This window comes from Podarcis gaigeae (assembly GCF_964106915.1).
Source record: "Podarcis gaigeae genome assembly, chromosome: 8".
Classification (NCBI taxonomy): Eukaryota; Metazoa; Chordata; class Lepidosauria; order Squamata; family Lacertidae; genus Podarcis; species Podarcis gaigeae.
Genome location: NC_139684.1, coordinates 54,126,918 through 54,144,044, shown reverse-complemented (window position 1 = coordinate 54,144,044; position 17,127 = coordinate 54,126,918). Strand labels below are relative to the sequence as shown.

Here is a 17,127-nt window from a genome sequence, read left to right as displayed (position 1 = left end):
GTAATGGATGTGTAAACATCTGTTGATGGCTGAAATATGTATGTCTGTTGTGCACCGTGAAATACTGTATATTTCTGCATCATTGGAGGAAAAGCTGAAGAAACTTGTGCAAAATGAACCAACTGCAGCAGAACCCAAAATGAGGCATGTTCCTACATCCCTAACTGATGTCCTGCTCTTTTTCTCTTGTAGGATGAGGGGTGGGACAGCAATTTGGCAGATAAAGTGGTTTTCTACCTGCAATTCCCTGTTGCAGTAATGAGTTCAGGGCTACACACTTCCTTGGCTAAGGAGAGGAAAAGATGTGTTTTTTGGAGGTGGATATTGGTGCCAATAACTTGGAGATGACCTCTGCTTAAGTCTTGCTTCCTGCTAACCATGAAGGGCTAGCCTTTTGGGTGTGGGTGTGGGTGTGGGTGTGAGAGGAAGTCCTTTCCCCATTGGCATAATTTCTTGAGTTACCAGAGGAAGTGTTCCCCAAAATTTAAAGACTCTCCCACCTTGGACGCTCCAAAGAAGAGGCCTACAGAGGTTGCTGTTGATAGGTCTATATTAGCTCCAGTGTGTTCAGTGTTAGGGGACCACAGATGGTGTAATTAACTTGCCCCAGAACAGTAAATATTGATCTTAAGAGGAATAACTGGGGGAAAAAATAGTTGGCAGCCCAGCCTTCTGCAATACTGCAAAGAGAATTCCAGAGAAAGAAATGGAAGCAGTGGTTTTAAGGCAAAGCTTTTATTTCTGCATTTATTAGGCCAATAGTACATTATATTAGACCAATACAGTCATACTGAGGTTGAAGTAGCTTTGGGTTGAACGTTTTCGGGTTGCGCTCTGTGGCAACTCGGAAGTAACAGAGCGTGTTACTTCCAGGTTTCACTGCTCACGCCTGCGCAGACGCTCAAAATGACGTCATGTGCATGTGCAGAAGCGGCGAATAGCGACCTTCGGGTTGTCTTCGTTTCAGGATGCGAACGGGGCTCCGGGACGGATCCTGTTCGCATCCAGAGATACCACTGTATAATGATCTGCCTTAAATCAGAAGAGAAATTTGTCATCTGTTTAAAAATTAGCTTTAAGATTACAAAGTCTCCCAAACAGGGGCTATGTCCATCATTCAAAAAGATCCTTTGCAACAGTAGGGTTGGACTGCTTGCAGAGAAGCAAGAAACAGTTAGGCTAAGGCTATGATCAGCTTAAGGCATTGTCACTTACAATATCTTTTCATTTGGCACGTAATGAAGGGCTTTTCCCTTTGCCATAAAGTAGCTGCTTTATCCCACCTGCAAAACTGGACACATTTCCTTAGATGCTGCAGTGCCAGCAAGAGGGGAACCAATATCCTAGCGGTTACACGGAGGCGGAAGCAAAGGATTTGGTGACCCCATGAGCTTCAGCCATAAATGATTCAATCTCCTCCACAGTCCGGGGGACGCAGGTCAGCAGCTCCATCCCATTAGCTGTCACAGCAATGTCGTCCTCAATTCGTACCTGGGAAAAACAAGCATCTGGTTGAGCACTCAGGAAGAAGGGAGCAATGGCCTGGCTTGCACGAGGCCCACCCAGTTGGAAAGGATGACTTTGGGAGCTCAAAACAACTACAGAGCTATAGATTCCCCTTCCCTTTCTAAGCCACCATAAAATGCATGTAACATTCTGGATTTGCTTTTCTTTCCAGGGTAAGAGCCCACATTGAGGAACTGGAGCCTATGCCCCCTTCTCAGGTAGTTCAATACTGTTGGAGGGGAGGGAGAGCCGTATTCAGCCCCCCAGCTGCCCCAATGAAGTCAAGTGGATATGTGAGCTCACAGTCCTTTGCTCCCTCTCACTTGCGCACCTGTTTCTTCCAAATGGGTCATGGCACAAGCATTTTGTGCCTCTCACATCAGCCAGGAAGGAAAGGGGTGTGTGGCAGCATGGCTTATCTGATGTGCCAGCATGGAGGTGCAACACTGACAAAACCCCTGAGAGCTGGCAAAACCTATGCAGGACAGAGAACCCCTCCCACCTTGCCTCCATAAACTGCTCAACATGGGCACATCCTCCTCGCACCATCTCCCACCCCTCAGCCAGATCCAGCACACTCCCTCTTTGCAGACCATTACTCAAGAATCCAGATCTTCATCTTGCTCTGCTTCACTGCAGATTTGTGAAGCTCTGTTCACCAATTTAATGCTCTCTGACTGTCTCTCTCTCTTTAAAAAAATGAACCATGACAGTGGATGCCTTACAGCTGATAGTGTTACCAAGAACTTTGAAACCTTTCCCATTTTCACTGGGTGCGCATGAAAAGGCCGGACCATTTTCTGTTCTGTTCTAATCTTCTCTGCCAGTTAAATATGCAGACTCAAGTCATTATCCCTTATCTTATCAGAAAGAAAGGTAAGTCTCCAAGCTGCAATAAAAGCAATTTTAGCAAGGTGTCAAATCCAAAGGAACACAAAACCCAGTGACTCCCACCATACAAGCGCTTTAATTGTTTCTGACCTCTGGGCATTTTAATCTAAAAATAATGCTAGTTTAACATTTGTCCTCCTGCTTGCAAAATAATCCATTTGTTCAAACAGAGCAAGTCATCAAGCCCTATTAAAGCGTTCAAAGAGGTATTTGCCAGATTATCTTCTTTATTTGACATTAATTTAAGTGTATTACAGAACCGAATTAAATAAACTTTCCAGAATTCACACCCAGGAGGGTGACAGCTGTCTGGTTTCCTCTACGTTTCCTGCTCAAAACCTTCCTGAAAGAGACATATTCATTGCCCCAAAGAGAAGGCAATTTCTCAAGGCTTGCTTCTTCTGATAGCACAATGGCAACAGGCAAGCCACAAAAGTAGCCATATGTAATAGGGCTGTTTCGGCTGATGTAAACTGCTAGGTCCCATGGAAGAAATGATGGCCAGCAGACACAAAACTTGGGGTTGACTGCAATCCTCTTAGACAACACGCAGTGGACAGATTTGCACCTGTGAAAAATGTCTTACACCTGCAAAATTGCAGAAATGCAATTTCAAAATTGTAGAAATTGACATAGAAGCAAGAGTTGGTGGCGCTGACTTTTTTAAAAATTAAACTCTTAACTGCAATTTATTGCAAGCATTTTAACACAAGTGAATCCCCAAGAAAACTATAAAGGCACAGGTTACAGGCTCTGTCATGGGTTATATGGTTCTGTTAGGTATCTTGCCTCTTATTTTTAAGGCACATCCCTCAAACAACTCCTGGCTCGCGAGCCCAATGACCTAAGCAGCTTCAGGGAGAAGCCAGAGATTACAGTACAATCACATCTTACACAGGCTTTCGGTTCCAAGGGTTATGCATACACACAAAAATGTGCATGCTCAAACCCTTGGAACTGTCCCTGTGTGAGCATCCTTACTCTTCCAGAGCTAGTGTGCCAAGAGGACCTTGCCTGGTAAGCAAGTAAGAGAGGTTTCGTGCTGGGGAAACCCTACGTGCAGTTTCAACCAGCCAGCCTTCAGCTGCTCAAGTTAAAGCTGTGGAAGATGCAATCAAGCCACACTCACTCCTATCAACCGCAGTGATGCAGCTATGCGCAGCCTACGAGGTGAACCTCAGGTGTTCCAGCCACACAGCCTGCTGGGGGCTCCCTGACCTCTCCCGCTGCAACACGGCTTCTTGGAGCACCAATATCCTTGGGCCAGGCCTCCTCCCAGCCTCCCATGCCCCACAGCATGCCCCCACCTCTTCCTCCATGCCTTCACACCAGGCCTCTCACCCTTCAGGGCTGACGCTGCAGAATTAGCTGGTACGTCAAAAGTTGCATTTAAAAAAGAGAGGAGGGTGTCAGGCCCTCGGATCCTGGCTGGCCTGCATGCGCTGATAAAGAAAGAACAGTGCAAAGCAAAGATGACCTCTCCAACCCAGCGGGGGGAGAGAATCCAGCAGCAGAAGGTAAAGTCCCACACGGCTTGATAAGACTGTATGCTCTGCACACAGGGCTTACAAAGCGCTGAGACCAAAGCCAGGACCGAGTGACTCAGAGAGCTGGCTGTTAAGGGAACAAGGGAGCTTCGGTGTATAAAGGTAGTGAGAGGAACTCGGCTTCAGCAAAGGGGCCTGAATTCCCCATTTCCTTTGACGGGGTGAAATCATTGGGGGGATTTCAGGCAGGGGGAACACTTTCCTTCTCTGTGGGCTCATTTCTTGCAGGTCCACCCCATTCCTGCAACACTACATTCTGCTCCCAGAAAGGATCAAGGCTGCACAAAATGAGGGAAGGGATCTTCCATTCTGAATATAATTGAGTACCAACTCTTGGATGTTTCCCACAGTTTGGCAGAAATGGCTGAATTCCTTCAGAAAATGGGTCCAGTTCCAAGTACCAGTCATAGTACCCTTTAAAGTCCTTCATTGCTTAGGATCATGGGAAACTTGAAGGTTCATCCATCTCCACACGGGCCTCCCTGTACATATAATTTTCACAATGGAGGGTCTCCTTTGGCTGACCCTGTAACCTAAGCTGAAGGAAGGGGTGGCTAACTGGTCTGTGGGGGAGGCTCCCACATCCCCCCCCCCCGATTGCCCCTGAGGGGGGTGGGCTGTGGTCTGGATGACTCCCCCCTCATACTGATGTGTTTTCTTTTTTCACTCCCCTTCCATGGTTGCTAACCATGCAATTAAAATAAAATTTACTTTGAACCTTAATTGCAGAAGAAACTCTGCTATTTGGGACACAATAGGCCAAAGACACTTTATCCATGAAACTGGTGCCTGTGATGTTGAAATCTCCTGCTATGGGAGGCCTAGGAACGAGAGGTTCTGCTACAACAATTGCTTGTGTCAGGAGGAAAACATACTAAGTAACTGATCCATTCAGATGCCCAGCAAAGCCCAGCGGCTAAGAAGCTGAGCTATGAATCCAGACACCCCTGGTTCAAATCGCACCTCAGACATACATTTCTGAAAACCCACTTTCTGTCTCAAGTTCCCTGTCTGTGATGTGGGCGCAACAGCAGCCGAAGGATTAGCTTGAAGGGTTGTTGTAAGCTTTGCACAGTACCTAAGGATGCAAGTTCCCTTTCCACACGAGGCAAGACATCCAGTGGCAGAGATCGCTGCCCTAAGAGGTGCTAGAAGCAAGTAACTCACCCCTCCAAAACCCCGAAAGCGTTGCAGAACTTCGTTATTGATGAAGCAAGCCTGGGCAGGGTCAGCCAGGGCCTGGTCCAAGAGGTGGTCGATGAAGTAGATGCCAGGCTCCACTGTCAGCACCATGCCTTGGACAAGGAGGCGGGCAGTTCGCAGGCTCCGCAGCCCCGGAAGGTCAATGCGTTCCACACCCTAGAAAAGTGTGGTATAATGGTTAGAGTGTTCAACCAGAACCTGGGAGAGCAGGGTTTGAATCCCAACTCAGACATGAAGCTCATTGGGTGACCTTGGGCCGGTTGCTGCCTCTTAGTCTAACCTCCCTCACAGGGTTGTTGTGAGGATGAAGCAGGAAACAGAGATAACCCTGATATGGTTAACTTGGACCACTGTGTTCAGACACAGTCTGTCGTGCTTCTCTCATTTCTTTACCGGGCAGAATAGTATTTCTTTCCCCACTTAAAACATTCCTAACATTTAACAGGAAGAAAAACTAGCTGCGACTGTATGACACCCACACATCCAAGGCCTGAACTGTTTGGATGAACAGAGGTGGTGGGAAATGCCCAGCGAGAATGAGAAGGAGCATGTCTAATTTCCTCGCTGCCCCTTGGGCTCCCAGCCCCATCCCACCCAGGAATACATTGAAGAGCTAAGAGTGCCTAATCTCGTGGATTAATGAAGTCCATGATCCGGAAAGGATTAAATTAGCGGCTGGACCCCTGGGCCACCAGCCTTTTTTAATCTGAAAAATAAACCAGAAGATGCTTCAAAACCAAACACAACCAGGTTCTCTTGGGTCCATCGCTCATAAGCATCCCCCAGTGATGAATGATCAATTTCTACTAAATGGATATGAAGGCAGGGCCGGGCAGGATCCCCAGAAGAAAACAGAAGGAGGAATGCAATTACTGCTCCCCCTGCCCCAGAATCAGTTGGCCTGTGTTCCACTGACTTCATTCTCTTAAGAAAGCAGGGCAGAATTGGCGTGTGTGTGTGTTTGTGTGTAACGAAGGGTGGCAACTGGCAAAACCCTTGAAGAGAGGACCTAGGAAGGGGCATGGAAAAGGCTGCTTCTTCAGCTCTAAGTCTGCAATCTCACATACGCCTTGGTATGTGGAAGAAGGTAGTTACGTCTTTGGGAATTCCTCCTCTGGGAAGCCCATCTGGCTGACTCTCCCTCTTCAAAACACTTGCGAGAATATGACCTTTCCCAGCAAGGCTTCAGAACAGGGGTTGTAAAAACCACAGGCCCTTGAGGGACAAGTGTGGCCCTCCAGGCCTCTCCACCGGATCTTTGGAGCATCTCCTGCACCCATTTGCACCCTCCCTGTGTGCTTTTTTGCCTGGTTGTGTCCTTGAGCCCTTGCTTTTACTTGCCTGAGTGGAGGACAGAGCAGGGTATACATTGTGTAGAAACTAGCTTACTGTACAAAGGCAGAATTGGCATTCATTGCTCTGTCCACTTCTGCCTCTGGCTCTGGGGAGGCTGCCCAGAAGGTGGTGTGTGGCTCTTGAGCTGAAAGACTATTCTCCATCCCTGGGGAAATAGTGATCTGACTTTGCTGCCTTGCTTGGGGGTTGCCTTCTGGCAGGTTCTGCAATTAATTTGTGGCTGTTGCTTATGTTTTAGTTTGCGGCTTCTACTATAGGATTTTAAAGCCCAATAATGGGCTGGCAAAGCACTAAGCATGTTTGCATAAACAAGTAAACACAGACAGCTGTTTGGAGGTGGCGGGACACGTGGAAGAAGGGGGACAGAGGCATGCCGACTTGATTGTTTCCAGATCTTTTGACTCCCTTTTGCAATCCTGGTGATTTAACTGGCACCCTTGGAGACGCTCCGATACTGACCTCTGGGTAGCCTCCCACATCATGTACGTCGATCCCAAGGAGGTGTCCAAGCCCGTGGGGCATAAATAACGCGCCCAGATGAACCTTCACCATGTCATCAACGTTGCCTCGGAGGATGCCAATTTTTGTGAGCTCTTCCAGATGGATTCGGTCAGCCAGACGGTGCATGTCAGGCCAGGAGACTCCTTGAGGGGAGCAGAGAAAAATGGCTGCCATTAACTATTATTTAGATGCTTATCCCCCTCTTTTAAATAGAAAATTGGGGGGGGGGACACACAGCAGCAGAAGTGCACCCAACCAACGCCAGAATTTTCATTTTAATACAAATGATGCTTTAAAGAATAAAGACATGTTACTCAGCAAACAAACAAAATAAAACCGGGAAATAAAGACATATACAGTGGTACCTCAGGTTAAGCACTTAATTTGTTCTGTTCTTAACCTGAAGCACCACTTTAGCTAATGGGGCCTCCCGCTGCCACTGCGCCGCTGAAGCATGATTTCTGTTCTCATCCTGAAGCAAAGTTCTTAACCTGAAGCACTTTTTCTTGGTTAGCAGAATCTGTAACCTGAAGCGTCTGTAACCTGAAGTGTCTGTAACCTGAAGTGTCTGTAACCCGAGGTACCACTGTAACATTTTTTCCTTTAAAGTAAAAGAGATACTAGACGCCTTTGCTTTTAGAGCAAAGGTGGGGAGTCTTTGGCCCTCCAGATGTTGCTGACCTACAACTCCTATCATCCCTGCTGGCTGGGGCTGATGGGAATTGGGGTCCCAAGAGGGCCAAGGGTTCCTCACTAATGCTTTAAGATGTCCCATATGAACAGCTAATTAATGCAATAGCACCTTCACAGTCTTTGTGGGGTGTTAATGTGCCCCACACATCACTTGGGAATGATGGATCCAATTCTACATTGGACTTGGGATTGGGAGACCAGAGCATAAACTTAACCCTAAAGCTCACTAGGAGCACTTGGGCCAGAGACGATCCTTTCAGTCAAACGTGACCCACATGCTTCCAGGAAGGGACAAATCACAAATACTGCCTCCAAGAAAGGAGGCAAAGCAATAAATCAGATGACTAAGTGAATTAATGCCACCAGCACATGACTTATTCCTCATCCTAAGAAAGAATAATTGTTTGAATTTTTCTGTGTGTCCACCTGCTAATTTCCCCAGAGGGTTCACAATTTAATGAAGTCTTTCCCTCACCCACTCTCACCTCCACAACTCGGCCAACCCCTTGTTTGAAGGAGCACAGAAATCTCACATCCTCTTTCAAGCCAACAGGCCTATCTGCTTGCCCAGCCCAGCCCAACCCTGTGGAGAACAATTTTTCCTCTCCTGCTGAATTCTCACTGCCCAACAGGAGACATCTCCTTACCCAACCCCGACCCATAAACACTAGCAAATCCACAAAGCTATCACCACTTTTGTTATGTTTTATATTGTATTTGGAAGACTGATCTTCTTATTTAAGATTCAAATAGATCACCCACTCACTCACTTCTTTCCTCTCAAGTCATTTGAACAAACACAGCCTGTTTTGTGAATGTCCAGGCCAGCCATTCCCAATCTGGTGCCCTCCAAATGTTTTGGATTGCAACTCCCATCAGCCCCAGCCAGCAGAGCTCTATGCATGATGCTGGGGCTAATGGGAGCACAGCAATGCCAGGTAAGGCTGATGGGAGCTATAGTAATCCAAAATATCTGGAGTCTACCGGGTTGGCAAAGGCTATCAACACTAATGGGTCCACCTTCCATCTCTCCCTGTTCGCTCTCCATCTCCCTGAGGCCATTCAGATTCCCCCAAATGCCCCTGGGGTGAGATCTTTCACCCCAGAACATCATCCTGCCAGGTGACAGGAAGACTTTTGACTGGCATGCAGTACAGATGTGTAACAAAATGTCCACACCTGCAAGCTTCTTTTCTCTGCAGTGAGCAGCTTGGAGTATCTGCAGTTCTGGCTGGCTTTCCCTCTGACTGAAGCCCCTCTCAGCAGCAGATACCCTCCCCCCTACCCAGAGCAAACTTCATTTGGCCGACTGACCATTTAACCAAAACCTCGAGAACCGTGATACTTATCCGACAAAGGCACTCCGAAATCTGCTGATTGACTACTTTTAAATGAGCTGCGGTGACACAGAGCACATTGTTCCCTTGGTGGCGGGCACTGCACAGTCTTGCAGTGCATCTTTTGCACTGGCTGCCGTCACGCTGCTCCCTCCCCCAACCCCACTACGGGGCTTGAGTCACTCCCAACAGGACCGTTTGCCAAACTAAGGTAACTGGGGTGAAGGTTTAGCAGCTAACGCTTTCCTAGTTCGGATTTGGCACACTCGCGTACGAGTCAGCAGTTTTTGCATCCAAGAGGCCCTCCTAGTTTACATTTGCTTTACCCCCCTCAGTGGGGGAGACAGCTTGGGGGGGGATGGGGGCATATCTTGTCTGAATTATGTTAACTTTTAAAAAAAGGAAACACACGCACAATGTGCTGAAAATAATCAGAAGGGAGGAACACTCCCCTAGCTCAGCACCAATAAAAAATTACCCTTGTCCTACCTCTCTGGAATAAAGGCCAGTTAACAGATTATCCTTTTTTTCCAGTGTGTGGTGTGGGCAACATAGCTGTTCAACATCCACAGAACCACAGAGCTGGAAGGGACCACCAAAGGTCATGTAGTCCAACCCCCAGCAATGGCAGGAATAGCAGCTAAAGAATCCTTGACAGATGGCCATTCAACCTCTGTTTAAAAACCTCCAAGGAAGGAGAGTTCAGCGTCTTCCAAGGTAGTCCTTTAAACTGTTTAAAGTTAGCTGGTTTCTGATTTTCACATTTTTATATGTGTTTTGTTGTTTAGTTTAATGTGCAGCTGTTGTAAACTGCTCTGATATTTTTTTTTAAGAATAGCAATATATAAATAGTTTTATCAAATGAATAAATGAATGTAACAAAAATCCCATTACATAGACACAATGAAACTTACTGAAAACAGTATGTAAGTGTTTGTATGGAAGGGTTCTAGGATGTTAGCTATTTTGGAATCAATACTTTTATATATATAAAAAGGGAGCACCTGAGAATGAAGACTGTGGGGCAATGACTTCATCTGAGAGGGGAGGCTCTGTCTACTCTTATTATGCAGAGAGGCAGAGACCCCTCACCCAATACCTTTGGAAATCACAGAATCATAGACTTGTAGAGTTGGGATTCACCCAAGGGTCATCTAGTCCAACCCCGGGCAATGCAGGAATTTTGACAGCCCAACCTCTGTTTAAAAACCTCCGGTCTCCTCTTTACCAGGCTAAACGTACCCAAAGTCCCTCGACTGTTCCTCATAAGGCTTGGTTTCCAGGCCCTTTATCATCTTGGTCGCCCTCCTTTGCACATGTTCCAGCTTGTCAATATCCTTCTTAAACTGTGGTGCCCAGAAATGGACACAGGACTCCAGGTCTGGCCTGACCAAGGCAGAATAGAGTGGCGCTATTACTTCCCTTGAACTGGACACTAGAGTTCCGTTGATGCAGCCTAGAACTCCAATAAACTTTTTTTGCTGCTGCATGACACTGTTGACTCATGCTAAGGTTGTGGTCTACTAAGACCCCTTGATCCTTTTCACATGTACTAATAATTTGGAAATCAGAGGAAGGTTTATTTTGGATCTCATTAAGCTCCCATATATCACACAATGCTAAGAAATGGGGAAGCTGGCCCAAGTCTGGCTCCGTTTGCTTTGATCTTGACAAAATGAAGTTGCACTTTGGTGCTGAAATTGAAAGTATGATCAAAGAATCCCGGTGACTGGAGCTGGCATCACCCTGGAAAAGAAGAGTTCCTTGAGAGCCTCCCCCCACCCCTGAAAAAAATAAAAAACTTTGCAGACCAGAACTTGAGAAGAATTCAAAAGAGGGTCTAATTAACATCAGCTTTTTACATGAGAGGCCCTGATGGCACATTAAAAGTTAGGCTGAGGCCAAAAAGACTTTGCAGAAGTTGCACATCTCCTTTCCTTTTACTGGCTACCCATTTTCATTAAGGAGGTGCTCAGAGACACATTAATATATTATGCTCTGAGAGATGTCAGATTTTTCATCCTTCCCACCAAACCCATCCACCCCTCTAAATTAAAAGGTTCAGGGTCCGAAAGTCAGAGAAAACTCTTCATTATTTTTGCATGCAACTCAGGAATATTCAGCTTTAATCAGAGAAGCAATTTTAGGCCCCTTATAAGACTAACCCCCCTCTCCCAAGGCACAGGATACTCTCACAAGGAAAAATCTTCTTAACTGCCTGCATTCCCGATGACTAAAGGAATCATCCGCAGATACTCCTTTGAAACAGGACAGGCTCCAGAGGGTGGTGTGGTCAGGCGTTTGCTGCCCCCCCCCCCCAATTCCCCACTTTGCACCTGAGATGGTCAGAGGCAGCAGAGGCAAATCTTTAGTCTCTATACTACTACACACTTCTTTCAGGTTAAGGTGTCCAGCTGGCAAAGGCTGCTCTAACCACTACACAAGATTGTCTAACATTGGTGAAATGCTCCCCAGGTTTTAGTGAACTGCTCTCCACTGGGCTGCTTATAGATCCACCCCCTAACCCACCTGGAACCTTGGAAAATGCAACCTGCTCCCCGATACTGGGAGGTTCATCAGCCAGCCAGCCAGCCAGCTGTCAGCTACTCGAGGGCCAGGTTTACATAGTCTGATTGGAGAACCCTTGGACTTTGGACCGCTGTCGCATGAGACGTCTGTCCTAAGGGGAAATCTGCTGATGAGGCGTCTGCTTCATTCTTAATTCACTGCCAAATGAGATACGGTGTGATGTAGGTCAGATGACCTTCTCACCCAATGAGCATGGCTCACTATGGTTCCCCTGCTTCTTCCTGAGCATCGATGGAAGCTTGACGGGCCTGGACATGACACACCTTCTAGGGTCTCCCCACCCAGCTCTCCCTCTCCCTCTCTGCGGCTATAACAAGGGCTGCTTGACTGCCACAACGTTGACTGTAGCCTTGGGCAAACAAGGTAACTGCGCTTGACAGGAATATGGATTAGTTAGCAAAGAGATTACGGCATCAGAAGCCATTCAGCATTACAGAGGGCTAGCACAGTGAAGGCAGATTTCAACATGACTTTCAGGCTGCAGGAGATGGAGCGAGGTGGTACTGCAGGGACCCTGCCACTGACTCTGCTAAAATACCAACCCCAGAAGGCTCCTCCCTCAGCTGTCATCCTTTCTGTCAGAGTACAGGAAGAGAGAGAAAGGACAGCAGAGCCTCTCCATCAACTCTGCAATGTCTGACTCCTCGTCTCCTTGGAATCTGTCCAATCCAGCTGGCCAGCAACTCTGTGCTACGAAATAGTGCAGAGTTGACTTCCTTTCCTCCTCCCTCCTAAACCTTCTTGTCCCCTTTTGTGCTGTGTCTTTCATATTGTAAGCCCAAGAGCAGGGACTGCCTTCCCACAAACAATTTGTAAATGTTTTTTTCCTGCGAAAGAGGGAGATAAAAAATGCTATAAACAAAGAAACACTTTAGAAAAGGGCTCTGAAGGAAAGTGAACAGAGGAGGCTATCTCATCCCAAAGACTTGGAGACCGCTCACCCCACTTAACAGCAGCGTTGAGGAGACTAACAGACCCGATTCATGCAGCACAAACCACCAGGATAGGGATGAGGAACCCCAGGCCTTCCAGGCCTCTCAGCATGGGCCCCACGCCAATGGCCCATCTAGTCCAGCATCCTGTTCTCACAGCAGCCAACTGGATGCCTCAATGGGAAACTAGCAAGCAGTAATTGAGCACAAAAGCATTCAGAAGCACATTTGTCCGGTCCTATTATCAGCACATGGAAGGAGGAATTGCAATTCTAATTGGAACTGGGGCTGGAGAGGGAAAGGTGGGAATTCCCTACCACCCCCAGCCCCCATCCAGTGTATTGCTTCCAGGCGATGCACTGAGCATCATGCGCAAACCTGGCCATGAAGCTCTTTTTGACAATCTGTTTCTCTAGATGCGCAGTTGCCAGTAACATAATTTAAAAATTTAAAAAATAAATAAAATGCTGGCTGGGTGGAAAAACAGCAACGACATCTGAGCATATTTGGAAGCCCTTTCACATTTTTTCATACTTTGTGGAAGCAAACAGCATCCATCAGCGCAACAGCCGCCTTTTGCCCAGCGAGTGTCCAAGTGCCATGTCAGTTCAGCTGGGACTTTGGGGCACACGAGGCTATAAATAAATGGAGGAGAGATAGGGAGAGGCGACCTGTTGCCAAGTTGGCCCCGCTCGCTCCTTTCCTCAGGAGGCGTTTGAGAGACAAAATAGCTTTTAATTGGAACGTGGGCGGAGTGTGTGTGTCTGTGGGAGGGGGGTGTCAATGCTCTCTTACCGGGAGATCTGGTTTGATACAATAGGAAACTGCAAAGCAAGAAGAATGGGATTATAATGTTCATTAAAAAATGGTACATATGGGTAGGGAAAAGCAAGAACGAGATACAAACCCACCTTCCACCAAGTACTTCATTCCTAATTTATTTAACACGTTTTTATCCTGCTCGTCAGATTAAAAAAAATAAATAAAGGCTAGCAGAGTAGCTGGAAGATCACTACAACTCCCATGTGGCTGGCATGGCTGGTAGCATTTGTACTCCAAAACATCTGGAGAGAACCAGGTGGGGTAAAGGCTGTTTGTTGAAGAGCCACAAGGAGGCCCCAGCAGGCCTGGCCTGTAACCTGGAATCTGGAATAAGATGAGGTGAATAGCCCATCTAGTCCAACATCCTGTTCTGATAGAAGCAGACCAGATGCCCCCTATAGGAAGCCTGCAAGCAGGATCTGACTGCAAGGATCCTCTCCCAACTTGCCATTCCCGCCAACCGGCATCAAGAGGCATACTGCCTCCAATAGCAGAGGTAAAAATATGTCTCAGAATCCTTTACCACAGACCAGGGTTCCTCAGGCTGACCTCTAGGTGGAATGTCAAAAAGGCCCTCTTTTAATTTTTTAAAATTAAAATAACAGTCATTATTGGTGCCATTCCATGCCACATCCACACCGGACATTTAAAGTGCTACAATACTTTAAACAGTCAGGACGCCCCCCAAAGAATCCTGGGAGCTGTAGTTTGTAAAAGGTGCTGAGAGTTGTTAGGAGTTGTTATTCTGTTCCCCAGAGGTACTATTCTCCAGAGTTCCCTAGGAAGAGCAATTGATGCTAGGGAGGGAGCTAGGTATGTTTAGCCTGGAAAAGAGAAGACTGAAAGGAGACATGAGAGCCATCTTAAAATATCTAAAGGGCTCTCACCTGGAAGGTAGAGCAAGCTTGTTCTCTGCTGCTCCAGAGGGCAGGATCCAAATTGATGGATTCAAGTTAAAGGAAAGGAGTTTCACACTAGACATCAGAAAGAACTTTCTGACAGCAAGAGCTATTCGACAGTGGAACCGACTGCCTTGGAAGGTGGTGGACCAGGCTTCCTCAACCTCGGCCCTCCAGCTGTTTTGAGACTACAATTCCCATCATCCCTGATCACTGGTCCTGCTAGTTAGGGATCATGGGAGTTGTAGGCCAAAAAAACATCTGGGGGACCGAGTTTGAGAACGCCTGTGGTGGACTCTTGGGCCCCTTCCAACTCTACAATTCTCCAATTCTATTACTGTTAAACCATTCTGGAAATGTAGATCTGGGGAGGGGAATAAGGGTCTCCTAACAATTCTCAGCACCCTTAACAAACTACAGCTCCCAGAATTCTTTGGGGGAAGGTGTGACTCTTTAAAGCAGCATCACTCCGTGTATCATTCAGTCCCAGCAGAGCTAAGCAAATCTGCCGCAGATTTTAAGCAGTGGAGGGAAGAGGTGAAAAGATTCCTGATTAATGGAAGGCAGGGGATATGCAGTCTGTCTGCTAGCAGTGGCACAAAGGGGGCAGCCCATCTCCTCAATCTGGGGCCACTGTGTGAAGCATGGCCAGCCCATTGCAAACCACGAGGGCTAAACATCACCCCCAGCGAGTCTAAGGTGCACCATACGCACAGAAGCCTCTGGCAGGGCCACCTCCACAGAGGCTCCTTCTGTTCTTTCGATGTATTCTCTCCCCCCCCCCCTTCTTCTTACCTGGCTTGACGGCGCTTAGCACAGCCCGGTTTGACTTCAGCACAGCTTCGTAGATCGCCCGCTGGTCAGGGGTGAACTTCCCATTTGCTGGAAACGTGCAGGTGATGTCTGAGCCATAGCAATAGTACTCGCCTCCCATGTCAAAGAGGCTGTAGGGAAGAGAGAAGTTTAGCACCTGGGAGAAAAGGGCATTAAGGACAGGAAGACTCCCTCCCCCCTAAGCTCAACTTAGACCTGGATTCAAGGCTCAGCAGCACCTGAAAGTTAATCTCCGGGTACTAGGCCCCATCATCAAAATTATTTATTTTTTAAATAAGATTTCTACATCACTTGATTGTTAAATAAAACCTCAAAGTAGTTTGCAAAAAAGATAATTATAAAATTATCAGTAAGAAAGGCTTGGCTACACAATAATGTTTTGAGCAGGCCCCAAAAAGTTACATTGAAGGTGCCTGCCTGATAACAATAGGCAGGGAGTTCCAAAGTGTAGGGGCAGCCACACTGAACAATCAAGTTCATGCAAATGCAGAACGAGGGCTATGTGACACCTGTAATAGCGTCAGTTCTGCCAGTTTTACTCATCCCTCAGCCTAAGCGACTTCCCAGGAAGGTTGTAAGAACAAAATGGGAGCAGGAGCCTGGTCAGTCACCCTGAACTCCTTGGAGGAACCCGCTGCAGAAATTGAAGGAAGACAGACAAGCTGATTCCTAACAGCAACATAAAACAAAGGGCTGGGCCGATGACACGAAAGGTCTGATTGCAGCTCAGTGGCCGAGAATCTGCTTTACATGCAGAAGGTCACAGGTTCAATTCCCACCATCTTCGGGAACAGATGGGAATCACCCCCGTTTGAAATCCCAGAAAGTTGCTACCAGTCAGTGTAGACAATACTGAGCTAGATGGACCAGCTGTTGGATTCAGCATAAGACAGTTTCCCATATTTCCCGTAGCAGACCCTGCAATGCACCATATCCACTATTACAGGCCCCCAGCAACACCAGAGGCTCATTTGCCTGCTCATCCCCCAAGGTAAGATCTGCCACCACCAGTTGCCCGCCTGCAACCAACAGACCAGTCTGAATGGATACAAATCTGGCATCTTAAAGTCACTGTGTGCCGGCCTTTGGGGGGATGGCTCAAGTGGACTCTGTTGACAGCTCAAAGCAGGCATAGGCAAACTCCGGCTCTCCAGATGTTTGGGACTACAATTCCCATCATCCCTAGCGAACAGGACGAGTGGTCAGGGATGATGGGAATTGTAGTCCCAAACATCTGGAGGGCCAGCATTTGCCTATGCCTGGCTTAGAGTCTCTGAAATCCAGACTGAAATGGAAACAGGGTTCCCTTCGTATTATACTTCAGGAGCTAAATTTGTTTGAACAACAGTAGGGCTACCAGTGACTTCTGATGAGAACAGTGACTTATTCTCTTCTCCTCTCATAGGAGGAGAGCTGTTCCAACAGTGGAATGGACTCCCTGAGAAGGTGGTGAACTGCCTATATCCAAGCAGAGGCTGGATGGCCATCTGCCAGGGATCCTTGAGCTGTGATTCTTGCATTGCAGGGGGTTGGGATAGATGACCCTTGGGGATCCCATCCAACTCTACGGCTCTATGATTCTATGAGGCCAGCTGGTGATCTTGTATCAAGCAGATTTCTTAAGACTCCCAGGACCGGCCAGGCCCATCCTCCTTCCTCCCTGGGTCTCTCGTGCCTGACTCCCAGCACCAGGTGGGGACACATCGTTCCCAGTGTGCTGATCAAACAAGCGGTGATTAAAAGAAGCAGGGCAAAAGCCAGCCTTTGGAGTATGGACTTTTACTGTAAATAGCGTCACACCCACCACATGTACAGGAAAGGTCAGTGTGCCTCCCGTTTTGTCTCAGTGAGTAAGGCAGCCGGCATCGGACAGCACATGGAGCAACTGATTGCATTTTCTTAAAACAGTGCACAAGCTCTCCTTGCCCGCAGAGGACGACTTCAATGCTGTTGCTTAACTTTGCCAGCTAAGGAAGGATCCACATGGCCCAGGCCCTTGGGGAGCAATGTCAAGACT

The 17,127-nt window shown here is 47.4% G+C and overlaps 1 protein-coding gene across 1 annotated transcript in view; it reads right to left on the bottom strand.

Annotated features, from left to right (window-relative positions):
* Nucleotides 1-716: 716 nt before the first annotated feature.
* Nucleotides 717-17,127, bottom strand: part of PEPD (peptidase D) — a 136,453-nt gene continuing 120,042 nt past the window's right edge. The window contains exons 12-15 of the mRNA XM_083751468.1: nucleotides 15,072-15,220; nucleotides 6,963-7,147; nucleotides 5,112-5,303; nucleotides 717-1,491 (exon numbers count right to left, since the gene is read on the bottom strand). Coding sequence (XP_083607594.1) covers nucleotides 1,351-1,491; nucleotides 5,112-5,303; nucleotides 6,963-7,147; nucleotides 15,072-15,220 — 667 coding nt within the window. The 3' untranslated portion in view covers nucleotides 717-1,350. The remainder of the gene's footprint in view (nucleotides 1,492-5,111; nucleotides 5,304-6,962; nucleotides 7,148-15,071; nucleotides 15,221-17,127) is intronic.